The sequence below is a fragment of the Apodemus sylvaticus genome, chromosome 16 (genome assembly GCF_947179515.1).
Source record: "Apodemus sylvaticus chromosome 16, mApoSyl1.1, whole genome shotgun sequence".
NCBI classification, from domain to species: Eukaryota; Metazoa; Chordata; class Mammalia; order Rodentia; family Muridae; genus Apodemus; species Apodemus sylvaticus.
The window spans coordinates 11,903,551-11,923,715 of NC_067487.1; the positions used below are offsets into that span (position 1 = coordinate 11,903,551).

Genomic DNA, 20,165 nt, shown 5'->3' on the forward strand with positions numbered 1-20,165 from the left:
ATTAAAGATGGACCTGATGCTTCTAACACTGTAAACACTAACTCTTCTCCTCAAAAGTCAGGACAATAGAGACTAAGGTAGGTTTTGTGTGTGTGTGTGTGCGCCACACACACACACACACACACACACACACACACACACACACACACAGAAAATACCTGCTGCAAATTGTGACTGACATTCAGTGCCACATTCTTAAAGAAAAAGATCGAAATAAATCGCCATTCGTTTCGCAGAGACCCTGTCTAAATCTGACCTGCATGGCAAGTATTCATGCAGATAATGTGAGATCTAAGGTCTTCTTCTGCCCTGCTGGCTTTAGAGCTATTGGGCTATCATGGGCTTCTGACCCCCGCTTCATCTTGAGCCCATCACACAGAGGAGGTCAAGAGGTGAGCAAGTCCAAGCAGCGCCGGCACCAGCTGGAATCCGCCGGCACCAGCTGGAATCCGTATTCCTTGGCCAGCTCCAGCCTGGTCCTGTTAGCGATGGAACCCTCAGCGAGGTGCTGACCCTTCTTCACGCCAAGGCCGAGCTCAGTGGTAAGCTGTAGTGCTGCTTCTTCAGAGTCAGAACGCCAGGCATGTGGCTTGTTTGTTTCTGACCTGTAAGCTGGTGGCAGGCCCATCCCGAGGATTGAATTGGGAGGGTGTGGGCAGAAGGCTGGAATATGCAGTGTCCTTCAGAAGGGGTCACAGGGGTTCCAACCTGGATATCTGTGCCACTTGGGTGTGGTTTAGTTGACTGAAGCCACTCGGAGTGTTAGGCAGATTTAATATTGTGCTCACACAGTGGAAGGTCCGTGGAGGAGGCTGAAGGCCAAAGACACATGCACGCCCTCCCCACCCCCTCCCCGCTTCTGCTTCGCCCTGAAACCCACTCTACTAGAAGCTCAGGCTCAGCGGGAAACAGATTCTCAGGGCTGCCACCAGCTTCGGACTTCTCTGCAGGCAAGCAAGAGAGCCTCCAAAGTGCCTCCTGGTTCTGGGTTTCATGTTGTAACACATATTCAGGGCTGGAGAGACGACGGCTCAGCGGTTAAGAGCACTGACTGCTCTCCCAGAGGTCCTGAGTTCAATTTCCAGCAACCACATGGTGGCTCGCAACCTCTGTAATGGGATCTGATGCCCTCTTCTGGGGTGTCTGAAGAGAGCAATGGTGTACTCACATACATAAAATATGTAAATAAATCTTTAACACACATCCAACCTCTGCCCTGGAATCATGCTCGCAACGGGGCTCGAACACAGAGGCCTGACTTCCCCACGTGAAAAGGGACTGCGTCAAGTACAGAGTGGGTGGAAATGCCCCCGAGGCCCTGTGCCTGTGGGTCTGATAGCAGCGTTGAAAGGAGTGTGGGTAGAGTTGAGTTGAGCAGGCAGAGTCTGAGCCTCCTGACATAGACACCCAGAACACCCCCTGGGACATGGGAAGGGACACTTCTTCAGTCTCTCATTGCCTGAGGCTTGTTGGGCATCGTCTGCAGGGTCAGGATGAAGAAGGAGGCTAAGAGAAGGGTGCACATTTGGATGATTGTGAAATAGAACAGCAGACGTGATCTTGCTGTTCAAGATCAGCATTCAGCCGGGAGCATGAGGTCATGTATAGATATTTCTTGGTCGTCCAGGGCTGGGGAGGAATGGAGTTTGGTTGTTCTTGTTTTAGGGGCACAGGTCAAGAACCCTGCTATCCAGATTGTAGTGTGCACGTCAGTCCCAGGAGTTGTTTTTTTTTCCCCCCAAAGTCTAGCTCCAGTGAGCATCCTGTTGGAACTGGGGCCCTGATTTGACCTCGGAGGGCGGGTGGGAGGAACACCACAGGGCTAGTAAAGGTGAGCTGTTGGCCTCGAGTGCCTGGCTCGGAAGATCCAGCAGCCATTTCTGCTGTGCAGGTAGCTGTTTTCCTGCCTTTCTCCTGATCCTCGCTGAGCTGCCCCCAGGGTGAGTGCCTGGCTTCAAAGCCCTGGGAATGAGGAGAAGCCAGATTGTGTTTCAGAGGAACAAGGTGGGAAAAGGAAGACCTGCTGTTCTCAAATTCAGGTCTTTACCTGCTTAGGTTTTATGGCCTTTCTCTCTCTCTCTCTCTCTCTCTCTCTCTCTCTCTCTCTCTCTCTCTCTCTGTGTGTGTGTGTGTGTTGATGTGGAGTGGGAGTAGGGGGGGGGAAAAAGGAAGGAAGAAATATAACATATTTTGCGTGATAACCAGAGGTGCTCCCCATGAATTAAAATATACTCCTGATTTGATAGATTTCCCTACTGAGTCTCCCTCCATACTTGGAAATGTTTCCCAGGATCCCTTGCAGCCTGGCATCTGTTTGCCCTGGTGACTCCTGCTGGAAGTTGACTGTGTCCTGCCCGTGGGGAAGTGACTTCACTTCCCGTGTGGCAGCACAGCCTGCCTCTGCCTCTGCCTCCCTGGAGGGAGACTGACAGGCCACAGTGAGCGGCGGCCCTGTGTGGCTGGGCCAGTGTCTCCCACATTCCAGTCTCTCTGTATCCAGCAGAATTGTGGTGGAGATCGAAGGAGCGCATGCACAGGTGACAGCCAGCTCGTCGATGAGGAGCAGTGCCTGTCTTCTTTCTCTGCCACGTAGACGTGGTCGCCTTCATAGATGTACAATTCTCTTTCAGGGCATGCCACGATCACCAACTACTTGCTGAACTATTTCCCTGGTCTGGACCTAGAAAGGAGGAACATATTCGGTTTCACAGCCCTCATGAAAGCGGCCATGCAGGGCAGAACTGAATGCGTGCGAGCCCTGATGCTGGCAGGTAAGCCTCCGCCCTACAAGGTCATTAGGCCTTAGACTCGGAGTGGGGGTGGGAAGGGCGGGGTGGAGTCTTTTCAAGAATGCATCTTAAATAGACCCATGCCTCTCACAGAAACAGTGGCATTAAGGAATAGATCGTTGTTGTTGAGCTATATGGTTGTCATCATTTGAGTTTTGTTTAAAAGCCAAAAGCAAGCTAGGTTGTCTATGGCTCTGTCAGCAGAATGCTTTTCTAGCGTACACAGAACCTCAAGGCTCAATCCTAGTACAACAGAAACTGGGTGTGGTGCTGCATGTCTGTAATCCCAGCACTTAAGGTGCAAAGACATGAGGATATGAGTTCAAAGCCATCCTCGGTTACACGGCAAGTCTAAGGCTAGCCTGGGATACAGGAGATCTTGTCTATGTCTTGGGGGTTGTGGGGAGACCCAGAGTACTGAAGCCCCTGCTGCTCCTGCTGCCATCTCCCTTAAACCCCTGTCTGCCTATTGGCTCTCTAGCTGGCTTCATCAGGAGTGTGTATTCTGGGGGCTTGGTGTCTTGCTCAGTGGGTAGAGCTTCGCTCCACATGCCTGAGTTGGAAATTGGATTTCTAGAACCCACATAAATGCCCAGTAGGTGTGGCAGCCCATGTGTGATTCTACACTTGGAAGATGAAGACATAAAGGGTTCTCAAGAGCAGGCTGGCTAGGTAAGCTTGCTGAATGAACTAACGGGTTCAAGGAAGATTCCAGATTGGCTCTGGGCATCTATGCGCATGACCTCTTGGTGCATGCGCATATACATACATGAACACATACATGCAAAAATGGAAGTGTCATTCTGACCTAGTCTCTGTCCTAAGGACAGAAGTGTTGAAAGTGACAGGTATGCTGGGGACAGAGGCTGGGCTGGGCTGCTCCTGTCAGGGCCTCCATGGGTGTGTGTGTGATACCCTTAGGTCAAAGCTGGAACAGCAAAACTGTACACTTACTTCGTAGGTCCTCCACAGGGAGGCTAAAGATTGGTTACTGTCCTGGCCAATTGGTCACAGTACTGTGACCAAACCTGTTATCTCTACCCCCACTCCCAGGATAAATACACCATGACTTTGTAGCTGTTGATGAACCACACATGAAGGTCCCTGTGACTGATCTCTTGTTCTTTTCCTGACTTGACACGGAAAGGACCATCGCTAGGGAAACCTGACTGGTGTCTTCAGGAATGAACTGAGAAAAGAAAAGTAACCTGCACATAACCCTGGGTTCAGAGCTGGCATCTAACACCTCAGAGGGCGTTGCTGTCCTTAATGCGGTTCTTTTACATTACCTTTGTTCTTGGCGCGGGGCGTGGCCGATTCCGAGATGCTTATGAACAGTATCCATATGCTGTTGTCAGTTCTCGATGTGTCAGCAGATTTTATGTCTGGTGAGGAACCCAGCTTCTGTGTGTCTTCACACAGCCGGGCAGGGAGTCTCCCCAAGGTTCTTTTAAAAGGGCAGTGATCCTATTTGTGGGGCCCTGCTCTCAAGGACAGAGCATTTCATCACAGTGGGTACAAAGTGCCAGCAGATGAGTTTTTGGGGACACCAAGGTCAGTGCACAGGGCCCCTCCCATCCTAGTTACCAGGGTAGCAACATTGTTCTAGATGTTGGTCCTGCTGTGAGTGGTCTATTTGTGTTCTATAATCCCAACTGACTCCCCCATCTGGTTCCCACCTGTCCTCCTCCCCCTGATTCCGTGACAGTTACTCTGTCTTTACTGGCTACTGTGACTTGTCCCTGTACGGCATCTTTCAACCTTGTCCCTGTGATTACTGATTAGTCTGGACTTGTGGGATTCCCAGCCTTGGGTTTCCCTCCTCCTACTTCAATCTATAAGTCTTAGAGGATGGTATAAGAAAAAAATATAATTAAAATAGACTCCTGGTACGGCTAAGAGTCTAGGACCCATGTGGTAGAAGAGATGTGATTCCTACAATTTGTCCTCTGACCTTCACGCACAAGCTATGGCAGGTGTGCATGCATATGTGTACATACACATATGTGTACGTACACATATAATATATAAATATATAAGCCTAAAGTGTATTTTGAAATTAGTCCCACCAATTGTGTGTTTAATTCAACTGAATTTAACCTTTAAAAGCTAGATATCAGTTTCAGCAGAGATAAGGCCCCCCTGGTCCATTTCAATGAGAAAGAATGTTCCTAATTAAAAATGTGATTATCTGAAGCTTTGTATTGGGTGAAAGCTTAGTCCATTTTTATTTTTATTTTATTTTTTAAAGATTTATTTCTTTATTCTATGTAAGTACACTGTAGCTGTCTTTGGACTCACCAGAAGAGGGCATCATATCTCATTACAGATGGTTGTGAGCCACCATGTGGTGCTGGGATTTGAACTCAGGACCCCTGGAAGAGCAGTCAGTGCTCTTAACTGCTGAGCCATCTCTCCAGCCTTGGATGGAGGTCTTTAATGATTTCTGTTCTTCAACCCAAAAGTTAGGGTGTCCATCAAATCCAGTGCCCTTTCCACAGTTTGTTTGTTTGTTTGTTTGTTTATTTATTTATTTAAATTTTTTTGGTTTTCTGGATTTGTTTTTTTTTTAGAGACAGGGTTTCTCTGTATAGCCCTGGCTGTTCTGGAGCTCACTCTGTAGACCAGGCTGGCCTCAAACTCAGAAATCCGCCTGCCTCTGCCTCCCAGAGTGCTGGGATTACAGGCGTGCGCCACCACTGTCCGGCTATTTCCACAGTTAATTCATTTGAATTGCCAACTCTTTTTTTTTTTTTTTGGCCGGGGAAATGAGTAGTCCTGTCATCCCTTCCTAGGTCTCCTGAAATTTCAGGCATCATCTACAGCGGTTACGTTTCTCAGACACGCGGCCTCAGGAAGGGTGCGGCAGCTTGCGTGTGGTGGCTACGTTGCTGCTGCTCTTTCTGCTCCTGCCTGTTATTTGCTTACAAATTTAACAAATGATCTCTGGACTCACTCTTGTCTGTTGATCCCCACAAGCACCGTGTCTCTCCTCTGCTGAAGCCTAGAATAATCCTCAGGAGTGTGGGTTCTTGCCTGCGGTGTTCCTGAGAATGCAGCAGAAACCACCCCTGAGCCTGGGGGGCAGCTTCCGGGCTGCCCATCGCATACCTCTCTGGGCTGATGACAATGTCATCGCAAGAAGTTGCAGGTGGGATTTTGTTCACGTGAGGCCAAGGTACCCACCTTGGAGGAAGCTGTCAGAACAAGCCGGTTATGACCAGCTTTCACTATTGATCTGTTTATGTGATCAGGAGTTATTTGTGAATGAATGAGGAGTAGAGCATATTTTTCTTTTTAAAAATTATCCTTGTGATGAGATATGTGTGCTAGTCAGCACATAACTTCTTGCCCCCGTGACACGTGGGGTTCACTCCAGCCTTGTGGAGCCTTTCTGCCAGTGTTGGGTGTTAGCAGAATCTACGGCTTCCACTTAGCAGATGACTGTAGCATCCTTCAGTTGGGACACCCCCCAAATGCTTGCAGATATTGCCAAGTGACCCTGCATGTGTGGTTGTCTTCCTCCAAGGGCCACAGATACTAATTAAATTGAGATAGGATTTTAAAAAGTCAGAAGAGACCTGTCTGTCCTTGGACACAATCTTCCCTCCCGGCCTGTTCGGCTCCAGACTACGCTGGCATGGTAGCTCCTTTAGGGTGCATTTGAGCTCCCCAGGAAGCCTTGGCTGGAGCACCAAACCTCTAGAATATTCTCAATTACACCTGTCTTGTTAGCTTATAATTCTTCCCAGGAAACTGAACTTCATTTTCCTTTTTGTGTAGATGTATAAGAAACTGGTGTGTGAATGAATGGTTTCCCGGGTTTGTCAGGCAGCAGTAAGGATGCCTGTTGATGTATTTTTAAACGTTTGCACCACTGTTTTGATTCTAATTTCCATTTAAATATACCAGCATTAAGCAACTGGTGGTATTCGTAGGTACCAGTTGCCTGTGCTTTTCTTTAAATCGGCCTCTCAGCACAGAGTGAGTTTATGTATGGAAGGGCACATAATGCAATAGCAGACTGAAGGATGATCGCCCTATAATTGTTATAAAAGCAAAAGGCACGTGTAATATTACACAGTAACAGTAAAACACACGCATCTCCCTCTGATTATTGTTTCTTTGTTGTTAGAATTCAGTATGCTTCAGTTCCTGGGTGCTTTTAACCCCAGATTTTTGTTTCTGAATTGCAATTTTATTATTTATTTGGAACCGCTTCACCTAGACATAATGAGTGACTGAATTGGCTGACCATCTAAACCCTTTAGATTTTTCCAGAGTCTATAACACACAGGCACATGTCAGGCCTTATCTGCATTGTCAGATAGAATAAAATAACGTTAGAATTATCGGAGCTCTGAACGTAATGACAAATGCAGCCGATCATGCAAGCCAGCCTGGTGGCTGTTTGGATTAGGTTTCCTGATAATGTCAGCCATTCTGATAAGAATCGAAAGGGACATGCAGCACCTTGTCAACCCAGTGGAATATTAATGCACCAAAGTGACAGGTCTATTTCCGTAAGTGGCTCTGAGGAGCTGTGTCAACGATGGGATTTTTTTTTTCTTCATGGAGTTTGCCAGGTTCCAGACTTGCTCAACAGAGCTCACTTTATTCCTGAAGTGTGATGTAATTGCTGCAGTCTCTGGGAGGAGGAAGGAGCGAGCAGAAGCCTAGCACACGTTCTGCTGTGGTGCTTGGGAGGGCGATGAGGAGCAGGCCGCAGACACTGTTTGTTATCATCTCAGATGAGCCCTCACGGCATGCTTCTCAAACACCAGGTGACTTATGACAACACGTTGCTGTTTCCAGTTTGCACAGAGGACAGGAATTTCCTATTCCAGTTATGAGGCAGAAGGAGGCCTACAAGCAGGAACTCTGCGCTGAAAGGACTCAGTGTAGTGTTTGCAGGATGTGACCTGCAAGAGGCACAGAGGGAGGGAGGGAGGTGACAGGGACTGGACTTGGGACTTAGACACTCCAGAGATGCCACTGTGTCTTCACATCTCCTAGGGGAGAGCTGTCCTGAGACTGAGTGACTCGCCTGGCCTTGTTGCCTCCCTAGCACTCTTTCGCAGTGCTTTCTGTTTCAAGTAACAAAAATCCTGTCCCAGGGATGATTTTTAAAAAGATAAACATCTGGGCTGGAGAGATGGCTCAGAGGGTAAGAGCATCGATTACTCTTCTGAAGGTCCTGAGTTCAATTCCCAGCAACCACATGATGTCTCACAAATGGGATCCAATGCCCTCTTCTGGTGTGTCTGAAGGCAGCAACAGTGTACTCATATAAAATAAATACATACATAAAAAGGTAGATATCTATTTCTCATGTGCCATTAGAAGCCATGAAGTCAATAGATACCACCCAGATCTGACCATGACATCACAGACCCTGCTTCCTTTCCACCATTTCTCTCCCTCCCTCTCTCTCCCTCCTCCTCCTCTCTCCTTCCCTTCCCTTCCTGTCCCCCCTCCCCTCTCTTTCTCTCTGTCTCTGTGTGAGTATGTCTCTGTGTGTGTTCATAGACTTGTGCACATGGTTGTGTGGGTATGCATGCATGTGAACATGCATATGTGTGGAGGCCAGAGGTTGATGTTGGATGTCTTCTATTACTTTCCATATTGTGTTTTTGTTTTGAGACAGGGCCTCATGCTGAACCTGGAGCTTTCTGATTCAGCTGCAGTGTCTGACCAGTGAGCTCCAGAACCTCCTGTCTCTGTCGCCTCAGCACTGGGATTACAGGTGAACTCTATCACGCCCAGTGCCTGGCTTTCTACATGGGCTGGGAGTCCAAACCCAGGTTCTAATGATCATGTGGCAAACACTACCAAATGCAGCCCAGATTGACACCTGTGATTCCGTGGCAATCACCAGACACCTGTGCCTGTGCCTGTGATGTGTGTTTAAAGTACAAGTCAACAGCTGCAGGAGGCACACAGCTCATTAGGTTCACTAACCAGGACTGGCTTCTTGGCCACAGGAGGCTGGCTGGCTGGGGAACAGGACTGTAGACCTTAGTAGACCAGTGATTCGAAGATGGAGCATGCTGTCTCCTAGGTGGTATTTGACATGGCCAAGAGTTTGGCTGTCACGACAAATGGGTTACTACTGGCATCTTTCACAGACCAGAGATGTTCTTAAAATCCCCACAGTGAATATAGGCTGGTCCCATAATTAAGGATTAACTGGCTAAAGACTATAGTACTTTCAACATTAAGCAACCCTAGGCTGAACTGAGCATGATGTATTGTGTAGCATTAAGTATAACGTTGCTTTGAGTATAGGAGAACATTCTGCGTAGGCAGCTTACAGCACACAGCATGGAAACAGTGAGAGCCCACGTCACATGTCTCTGGGTGTCAGTGGGTAAAATGGTGCTGGCTGGGAATGCAGATGCTGGTGACCCATGGTAAGCAGCACTTCTGAAGTTCTCGTAGTTACGCCTCGAAAGGTGTTTGTATAAAGTGTGAACCATCTTCTAGGATGGTAGAGCGCTTGCTTGGCATGCACAGGGTCCTGAGTTCAATCTCCACCACTGCAACATGTTCTGCCAGCCCCATGTCTCAGATTTTATGTCTGTTGGTTCAGTAGCTCTGACAGAACACACACACACACACACACACACACACACACACACAGGGGGATAGACCTTTTTTATTACCTTTCCCTAAACACAGTGTAACAATGATAGACAACATTTGTATCGAGTTAGGATTATGGGTAATCAGGAGATGGTTCAGTGTATCAGTGAATAGTAGTGGTTCTTAACCTTCCTAATGTTGTGACTCTTTTATATTATATAGTTCCTCATGTTTTGGTGATGCTCCCCCCATACCATATAAGTATTTTGTTGCTACTTCATAACTGTAACTTTTGCTACTCTTATGAATTGTAATGTAAATAGTTGATATACAGAATACTGCATGTGTGTTGGGGTTGGGACCCCCAGGTTGAGAACCACTGGTGTATAGGAGGGTGATCTGAATGGGTGCTCTGCAAATGTAGCATTTCATATGTGGGCCCTTAGCTATCTCAGAATTTGCTGTCCTGTGAGGCTCCTGGGTCCAATCCACTGTGGAGGTCAGGGCCAGCTGTACATGTCTCTCACAGTTCAGTTGCTGTTAGCATTAGCAGCGGTTTCTTGAGAAAGTGGGTCGCTACCTTGTTGCATGTGACTGGAGGTCCAGGGCTGCTGAGATAGGGTTGGCCTGTCTTCTTGATTTATAGCGTGTGTTTTCTGATCATGTTAAAAGGTTGGAGGCAGACTGCTAAGCTCTGGACAGCCATTCCTTTCATTTTTCATTAGCATTTGAAAAATGTCTCTTTCATGCAAGTGTTCATTACGGTTTTAATTTCGCAGTTTGTTCCCTTTTAACGTGACATGCAATTAATTAAGGTTTAATGTGTCATCTATTTTTGCAGTGGCATTTTTACTGCCCCCTTTTCATTTTTGCTAGTTTATAAATTGTGCTCTGGCTAATGAGTTCCTCCTGAATTCCGGTTCCAAATAATTGCCACTTTTCTAAGACAACTATTCTTTAATGTGTCACAGGACTAAGGCCGTTAGCAGGTAAACTTAAGTGAGGTGGTCTTCCCAGCCATGAGGCTGCTGTGGGCCTGCATGGCAGGGATGTGGCCGAGCTGTCCACGCTAGGCTCTGAACAACCAAGCAGCCATCACGTGTCAGACACGTGGGTCTGTGTGAGATATGAATGCAACTAGCTCCTGCCTGGGTCCCTGGAGAGCTCACAGGCTAATTGCCCCAGTTCTCCTGCATGCTTTGCCGGTGGGAAGTAATGGGACTTGAACTCCTGCATGATTTGTAACTAAGTTGCGGTGAAATTGGACCAAGATGAACTGAACAGCAATTCTGTATCCATTTCTAAAGGCAGAAGTGGAAATGTATTGCCCATCTCAGCTGAGTTGGGGTTTAAGTCTGTAGTGTGTTTTGCAGAAGGGGCCATGGTAGAGAGATTTTTCAGGAGGTGACTGTCTAAGGAAGATAGAGGGCATCTTTAAAGAAACAGCTCACAGGGCATATAAACAAAATGATTCATTTTAGATGTCTTAGGCAATGGTAGGGATTCAGAAGTCTGAAATTCATAGAGGGTGTGTAGGGAGGAGCCACTGCTCCGGAAAACCTGTCCTTACTCTTGCAGCCTACACCCGATTGGATGCGGCTCACCACATTTGGAAACTAACCCTTTTGACTTAGAGTCAAATCTCTTCAGGCTTGTGCTTAGATTTGTGTTTGATCAAACCACTGAGTGCTATGGGCTAGCCAAGTGAATACAAAATTGGCCAGCGTAACGGTGTTGCTTGGGCAGGAAGCGTATGGATGCGAGTCTAGGAGTCTCCACGGATTCTGAGTCTAGGAGTCTCCAGCAGGGCCTGCTTGGCTTCCAGCAGTGAGTGACTTTGAAGCTTCAGGTAGCTGCCTCAGCTGCGGGGACATTTCACCAGCAGCAGTCTTTGTTAAATGCATTCTTCTCGTGTGCAGGGTAAGGTGCTCCGAGAAAACGTTAGGCAATATGTCCCATCTCCATCCTGGAGTGCCCACTGCCTTGTGGAGGCAGCTGTCGGCTCCCCCACAAGTAGGACATTACCATGCCAGCAGGAGACCTGTCATAGCTGTGCACAGAGATGAGATGGCATCAGGCTTTGCCAATTAGTGTCAGAACAGTCCTCATTGCTAGAATGTTCTTCTCTCATTGTTCAGGTGATGGTACGGTCTATCAAAAATTCTTTTTTAAAATTGCATTCATTCATATATGTGTATGTATTTGTGTGTATGTGTACGTGTGTGTGTGGCACGGTAGGCCAAGTACCAGGGAACACATACAGGAGTCATGATTATGTTTCGGTTCCTGGTATCAAATCCTGGTGGCAGGAACTAAGCCATTTCCCCAGCTTCTTGGAGACTTACTTCTTTAAAGCAAAACAAACAAGCAAGCAAACAAATAAATCTGTTTGCTTACTTTTGGCTTTTTGAGACCAAGTGTTGCTAAGTGGAGCCTCAGCTGCTTAGAGCGCATTATTTAACCCAGTTTAGCTTCACACTTGAGATTTTCTCGCCTCTCCAAGTGTCTGGGGTTGCAGGCATGAGACACCTTGCCTGGCTTTGTCGCAGGTTTTTATCTAGGAAAGATGGTCCACCTAGGAGGCATTTGCAAGGTTGTGGGTGGAGCCTTGTGAGCACGGGACAGTGACTGGCCCCGGCCAGGTTCCCTGTAAGTACCATTCTGAATTCTGCCACCTTTCTCTACCGTGAAAGACCATCCCAGCTGTACTTTTGTTTTTCAGGGGCTGACGTTCAAGCGAGGGACCCCCGACGTGGGCTGTCACCGCAGGAGTGGGCGGCATACACAGGCCGAGTGGAGGCTGTTCGCGTCATGCAGAGGCTGATGGAGCGACCCTGTCCAGAGCAGTTTGGGGACAAGTACAAGCTGGAATTGCCACTTCCCGCTGAGGCGGTTTTGAAGAAGGCAGGTTCCAAAAACTGTTTTCAGAGATTCACCGCGTTCCTGCGGTCCACTCTGACCTCCCGCTCTGGCCAGAGCCTGGAAGATGGAGGCGTCCTTGATCACATGGTCAGGATGACCACAAGCCTCTACAGCCCCGCTGTTGCTGTAGTCTGTCAGACCGTGTGCCCGGAGAACCCTCCCTGTGTGGGAAAACGGCGCTTGGCGGTGCAGGAAATCCTAGCAGCTAGGGGCAACTTGGAAGCCCATGCGCGGGACAGCCACGAGGTAGAGAGTTCTGAACTGCAATCCCAGATTTTGGAGACTCCCAGAGCTAGCTCCAGGTCTCTCCAGTCCCCCGGGGGCTCAGGAACCACCACTGCCCCTGTCACTCGGAAGGCCAGCCTCCTGCCCTTGCAGTTGCTGCGGAGGAGCAGCGTGCGGCCGGGCGTGGTGGTCCCTAGAGTGCGCATCAGCAAGGCACCTGCGCCCACCTTCCAGCCAGAGCGCGCCGCGTCCAAGGGCAGCACCAAGGACAGCATCTACTTGCAGATCCCCAAGTGGAGGTACAAGGAGGCCAAGGAGGAGAAGAGGAAGGCGGAGGAGGCAGAGAAGAAGCGCCAGGCAGAAGCACAGAAAGAAAAGCGGGCTCCACGCTGGAGGAAAAGGACGTGAAAGGGGCTGTGACTCTCATGGCGCCTGTGCCTGGTGTGGGGAAGCAGCGCAGGGATCCTGCTTGGGAGGCTGCGGGTGGGCAGGCGCTGTAGACAGCACCACAGAGAGGGATGCTCCTGTCTGCCTTGGCTGCATGCTCCGTCACACAGCCTCCGGCCATCCACCTTTCCTAGATCCACAAAGGACAGTTCATATTGCTCCCAAGAGGATGGGTGGTTTTGTTTAAAACCAGTTCCCTGCTCATTCTATACACTAAGAGGTCAGTTTACCTAGAAGTCACCCTTAAAGAACCCCAATTAAGAATTTAAAACCCCAGCTTATCAAAGGATATTTTTGCATAATTTTGTATCTTGTTACTTATGAAAAATTGCAGCATTTTACAAGTGACAGGCTCTTTATAATTAAGCCAGTTTTAATACTTGTATTTGAGGACCCTCTGTTTAAAATGCTGTCTCTAGCAATAAATACTTGCGATGGCTGTGTGAATTACACAGAAGGGAATTCTCCCCTTGCCATTTGGTTCTGGCCTCTGCCTTCTCGTGTCCTGTGGACACACCTGTGCACTGGCTTTTCCTATTAACTTGAGTGATGCCAAACGCCTGTTTTTACTTGAGAAAGGCACCGACTTCTATCCAAAGTGATAAAGATATGAAGTCTTCTTTTCGTTCTTTAAAACTCTTTTAATTCTACCCCCTCCTACCTCCCACTGCCAATCAATTAATTCATCAAAACTGATTATGGCACACTGGAGAAATATTATGTTGCTAGGGTCAAACTCATTTTAAGCAAGGGGCTTGGCTAGATTCATCTTCTGGGCGATTTGAGGAAGGTGATCATCTAATGAAGGCAGGTTTTAATGAATGAGTAGCAGAAACAGAGTCCTATATACTTAAATTTCACATGTGGATCCTTAAAACCGTCAAAGATGCAGAGGGTAGGACAGTCAGAAGGCTGCCAACTGACGAGGGCAGACAGGTGATTTTTGGAGCAGGTGGTACACACTGGATACTTGACAGGGTAGTTTGGGGAAAGTTTTCCTGGAGTGGGCTACACTCTGATGGTCACGGTCTCTTTCAGATTCAAGTCCAGAGAGTCTCTTTTATCGGCGTATTTCTACCGATAGTTCTTCATTGATGGCTGGCCCTGGTGTTTGGCTCATGTCTGTGCCAACTTCATAGAACTTGGAGTATGTGGGGGCTTTGGCGGAGACTGGATTTATCCCGGGTGCCAGCACATCAGGGAGAGCTTGCTTTCTATACTTCTGCCTCCAAAGCACTGAGAAATCCCAGCTGGGTCTTAGAGCATCTGTTGCACATGCACTTTATTTGAATATTTAATGTAAAGACTTGGAAGCTATAGAGTCAGAATATTACAGACTGATTTGGAAGCCCTTTGCTGAGATCTGTCTTATGGGGGTGGGGTGGGGGAGGAGGGAGCAAACTGGCTTAAGCTTATTTCTTCCTAATTGGTACCATTAAGTATTGAATAACATTATCTCACACCCGCCTTCCCCAAGACACCCTAAAACAACACCTTAAGCTGCTCCCAGCTGGATTTGACACTGGTATCACATTTAATGCTTTTTGTTTTTGTTTTTTTAAAAATCACATTTTAGTAAGTTTCTCTTTAACCCTAGAAAAATACCAAGGTGAATGTTGGGGTCTTAGACCTTCCTCTAAAGCTACTGAGATCAATTGTCTGGGTTCATCCTTGGGACCTAGGACTTTGGTTTAACTATGTCTCTTTGGGGGGCTGTGAGGACTGTGACTAATCTCAGTTATCTTTTGGGGCCATCTCTCCTGGCACCACCTAGCTTGTCACAAGTCCCCCAACCCCCGCCGCTAGCCAGGGCAGTGCCACAAGGCTTCCAAGCCACATTCCCCATCCTGCTTGCCCATAGATACAACGTAAATAGTTTCAATCCATTTCCCTGCTGCAGAGGGGGAGCTGTACCCCCCGAGTTATACCAAGCACCAAGGTGACTGCTGCCTTAGTATTGAAACTGAGGCTTCACAGTTGGGACTGTGGGTAGCCCTCATTTCCAGGGGGTGGGGGTGGGGGTGGGGTCTCCTGGGTACCCAGCTTGAATTCCCATCAAAAGCTCCAATTCTGTATGGTGCCTGGTTGTCACACAGCCAGCCAGTTTGAGGCAGTTCTGCAGAGGATGACTTGGTGTCTGGCATCAGTGCACCACCAATCATACATCCTATTTTCACTGTGTTAACGTCACATTAGAGATGACATATTACCCCGCCAAGCCTGGGTCCCTTGCTGCAGACCAATTAGAGATGTACAGTTTCGGTTCCTCCAAGTCTACCTTTCCGTAATCCTTTTTCAGAGTTTGCAGTTAAGCACGAGTGACTGTCTGTAGTGTTGCAGCAAGGGGCTCATGGGGATTTCTTTGTTTCCCTGAGTATTTGGAAGTATGCCTAAGTGTGCCACCCCTGTCCAGGCAGTAGGATGATGCTGGTCCTGGTGTCTGACTATGTGACAGCTGCAGTAGGTGTGTGATGGGTAGCCCCTTTCTCAGCTGTCTCCAGCCAGTGTCTCTGTGATTTGATGTCACCTCTCCCTGGCACCAACGTTTCTTCTCTTCCCCAGTTTGATTATCAAACTCCTTGCTCACCTCTGCACCAGACGCCTTGAGATCTAATAAGGCAGGACAAAGGCTCTTGAGAAGCCGGTGGTTGCCTCTCTGCATTTCCAGGCTGGGACCCCAGGAGTGGACGGAGGGCGGGGCTGTAGCTTCTGCCCTCTGCTTTCAGAAGGAAGGCCCGGTCCGTTCTCCCGACTTGGATGAGCAGAGGAGCAGGCTCGGGGCTTGCACTGTGTTTATTAACTGTAAATAGTGAATTCCAAGCTGACAGGTGTCTTCTCAGGGATTTATACATAAATAGAGTTAGGGGAAAAGTTAAAGCGTATTTTAAATCTTTAAGGTTGAAGTGTGTCTTAAATCTTTTCGATGTTTGAGTCAATTAGGATTAAACTGGACAGGAGAAATATTTCCAAGATAGTGTCAATGCTGCTGCTTCTGAATGAGATCTTGGGAGTTGTCTCTCTGTGGAGATTTATGGGGACCGCGGCCGTGGCAATTGCTGTGTCTATGAAGCCAGCTTTGTATGTCAGTTGCCTCTTCTGTCTGTGACCCTTGTGTAAACAGTGGCCTCCAGGTAAGCAGAGAGCACTGGTTCCCGGATGGAACCAAACTGCCCCAGAGCTGCTTGCTGCTTCCCTGCTCCTTTCTCCTTGCTTTCAAGAATAAAACGTTCACAGCCATTCTGCAAAAACTCACAATGCTCATCAGGAAGGATCGGAGAAAGTTCTGCACACTTGGTCGTCATGTACCTGATGGGCAGCGTGCTTGCTGCGCTAGAGGAAGGCAGCAGGTGACAGGAGGGACCCTGAGCCTCCTCCTCAGCTCCTACCAGGCTCCTGGCCACACTTGGAACCCCAAGGGCAGCAAGATGGTCCCCTCTCAGCTTTGGATTCCCCGCCTCTGGAGGCTCCTCCTGCACACCAGGAAAAGAGGATTCATGATGTCGGCTAGAAAATGGGTTTATAGACTCAGAGAAAAGTGTGTCAAGTCCTCTCTGCCCGTTCCTTTCCAGTGGCAGCTGGGACCAGGTCTCTGGAGTAGAGATAAGGCAGTTATAGGCGAGAGAGGCTTGTGGGGAGGGGCTGGCTTCAGTCCCCAAATGATGGAGAGCCCACCGTCCCCAGTTATCCTGTGTGCTGCCCGAGTGATGGCATCTCACTGTAAACGCCCTCCTCTTCCTACTGTTTGGGAAATTCCAGCGGATTCTCCAACTATTCCCCAGTGTTGGTTACTGCCTGGATCGTGGTTTGTGCTGCCAGCCCACGTCCCCTTCTAACTGGGCAACCATGCGGAGGGCCACGGCTTCCAGAGGATGAAGGAAGGAACCTGGCTGTGATGGAGCCTTAAAAACCAACAAAGTCACATATTTAACAAAAGGAGAGCTGGGACCATCAGCGCGAGGGCAGAGTTAACCACAAAGCAAGAAAAGTCACTCCTAAGTCACCCGCTGCCAGTTCTGCACATCGGTGTAACTGGAGCCAGGTTTTCATTTCTTTACCTTTGGATTCCTATTTTATTCCTGAACATTTTAGACAAGTAGCTGGAAATTACTCTGGAGGCATTATTATTATTATTATTATTATAGAAGCAATGATGCTATCAGGAATGCTCTCTGGATTCGGCCATTTCTCAGGCGTTGCTGTCGGATGCCGGGTACAACACATTCAGTTCTCACTCTGCCCCTGCTGAAGCAAGACTGTGATTCAGGGTGAAGCCTCTGTCAGACCATTGGCAGCTCTTAGCATTAGGTTATATTAATGGGGACCTTGCGTGGCATCCACTTAAATATGCAAACCAAGGGGCCAGAACTGTGCTTGTAAATGTACTAGCTGTGGTGGCTCACAGGGACCCCCAGGGAATGTCTCTGTAACCTGTTGATGGTGTATATTTAGATTGCAGAGTCCGAGAGTCTACCCAGATTCCCCAAACAATGTGAAACCTGATAATGGCTGGAGTTTTCATAACCTGCACTGTTCTAGAAGGTGATGCTGACCCAGGTGGCTAAGAGCAAATAGCGTCAGCTCTGGCTTGGATGTGTGACATTGCAGGAGGGGCCCAGACCTGAGAGAACCCGAACCCCGGAGAGTTCCCATAGCCTCCACCCTACTGTGTGGGGATGGGGGTAGCTTCTGTGGGGCCTGGCCCAGGTTCACCCTAGGACAGCAGCTTACACTAAGGGAGCATTGGGATTCCTAGTCCCCCCGCCCCCTTCCCATCCCACCAGCCTGATCCTGGAGCCTGCTGTGGAGTGAGAATCCAGAACTCCGTTCAGGTGACAGCCAAGACTACTACGGTTGGAAGCTTCTTGGTCCAAATGATAGTTCTGGAAAGCAAACCATGAGACGAGAGTTGTGCCCGGCGTTTGCTGGGTGTGAGGGTCCTCAGCGTGGGGACCAGATGGTGAGGGACTGAGGCAGGCTTCTGCACCCCAGGGATCAGGCTCCTCCTCCTGGGTTGAGTTTTTTTTTTGTTTTTTTTTTAAGGTGAATCGATTTTCTTTGTCATTTCTAAAACCCCTGTCAGTTTCTGGATGTCTCAAAGCTGTTGACTATGGATGTAACTGTAAATTCCAGAGTGTTTTTATTTTGAGATGAGAGTTTTGCTATAGTTTATACAGGATATTTTCCTATTTAGACCTCAGGGCTAACTTGGGACCCACTACTATGTGTGACCCCTCCCCGCAGCTTCGATTCTGGATAGACGAGTTGCACGACCTTTAAATGTGATGTTCTTCAGCAGGAAGAACGTGTTTCTCTCTTTTAACTTCTGGCAAATTTTGTTTTGAGGGTCTAGGAAAAGACACTAGAAGAAAACAGGTAAAAAAGATTAAAAGTCGACTGTAAAATAAACATTTTCCTGGTATAAAATTGGGATTTTATTTGAATACATTTATGTGCATACGTTATTTAAAAATGCTATGAAACATACGGAATTTCCTGTCATTTGTTTGGGTTGACGTGGATTTGTACATTTGATTTCCACATATTTGCACTTTATTTTACGAAGCTAAGGGTCCTTAATGTGGTGTCGATCATGAGTGCTTCCTCACGCCTCACAGTGATCTAGTCATGATCCACCCCTTCCTGGAAGGGAGCTCCCCTCAGACAAAATGTACCTCTGTTTTCCCGTGTATCTCTACCTGAGTGGCTCCACATCTGTGTTGTCAGTCAGTCACTCGGGGCTTTGTTTTTTCAGCAATTAAAATGTCCTTGAGATTTAAAAATAATTTGGAAATATATTTTTATATTTCGTGCGTGCGCGCAAGTGTGTGTGTGTGTGTGTGCGCGCGCGCACACACATGTGCGTACATGAGAGTATGTGTGTGTGTGTGTATGTGTGTACCATGCTGCTGTGTTAGTGTGGTGGACCAGAGGACAGCTGTAGAAGTTTGTTCTCTTCTACCACGTATACACTAGTGATCAAACTCAAGTTGTCAGGCTTGGCAGCAAACGCCGTGGCCCACACGGCCATCTTGCCAGTCTAGAGATGTCATTCAGCTTGACCCTAAAGTTGTGATCCTCCTGCCTCTGCCTCTTGAGCATATATCCTCCTTGTATGCACCACCACCATTGGTTTAAAATATTTTAAAAATCAGTTTTTAATGGCCAAAAATACAAATCCATAAATATGAGAGAGAATCTAGAAATGTATCTTTTATTTAATTAAAATTTTATTTTACTTTCTGTGTATGAGTGTTTTGTGGGCATGTGTACCTGTTGCCCTCAGATTCTCCAGAACGGGATACAGATGGCTGACAGCCACTATGTGGGTGCTGGCACTCAACCAACCCAGGTCCTTAGTAGAACTGCCAGTACTCTTAACAGTTGAGCCATTTCTCCAGCCATGTGTCTTTGTCTTTGTTTTTAAAACCTGGATTTTATGTATAGCAATACAATAATAATGTAATATAATAATATATTGTGATGTAATATATATACATATTATGTCAAATAACACAATAGAATTTGCTATGATTTTAAATAGAAAAAAGAGAAATTCAGGTTACCAAACTCCTCCCCTAGAACAAATTTTTAAAAATAACTTTTCTAAGTTGGGTCAATGTGACTAGTCATGTCTAATTTCTATTTCACAAATGATCAGTGGAATTAAAGCCTGGTTTCCACACTCGTTACCTCAAAGGCTTAACTCACGGTGGATTCTTTTGAAGTGCAAAATGGTTCTTGCTCCTTTAAAGCACAGAAAGTTAAATTCACATATCTACCATGAAACCAGAAAAAAAAACTTCCTGCCCTCGTTCAGTCTGCATGCACTTTTGCCGGAACTCCATCCCGTATCACCTGCTGTTACGCTCACACATGCACATGCACATGCACAGATACATTATAAACATGCATGTTCTTTATATGTGGACACTGGCTTGCATAGAGCTGTGCTTTTAATTTCTTAAAGACTTGTGTGTATCTTTGGGCCTGGAGTCCTCCGAGGTCAGAACATGACGTCATATCCCTTGGAACTGGAAGTCCAGGTGGCCGTGAGCCACCAGGTGAGTGCTGGGAGCCAGGCCAGGGCCTCTGTAAGAACAGCCGGTGCTCCTAAGTGCTGGGCAGCTCTCCTGCCCTAAAACTGTGTCTTCAATGTGTTTTTGTTGTGCAAACAAGCTCCTCCTCGTTGACTATGTG

At 47.6% G+C, this 20,165-nt stretch overlaps 1 protein-coding gene across 2 annotated transcripts in view; it reads left to right on the forward strand.

The window, feature by feature from the left end:
* Window positions 1-14,989, forward strand: part of Ankrd33b (ankyrin repeat domain 33B) — a 78,343-nt gene extending 63,354 nt beyond the window's left edge. For both annotated transcript variants that reach the window (XM_052159518.1, XM_052159519.1), the window contains exons 3-4: window positions 2,631-2,771; window positions 12,097-14,989. In XM_052159518.1, the coding sequence (XP_052015478.1) occupies window positions 2,631-2,771; window positions 12,097-12,929 (974 nt within the window). In that variant the 3' untranslated portion in view covers window positions 12,930-14,989. The remainder of the gene's footprint in view (window positions 1-2,630; window positions 2,772-12,096) is intronic.
* The last annotated feature ends 5,176 nt before the right edge of the window (window positions 14,990-20,165 follow it).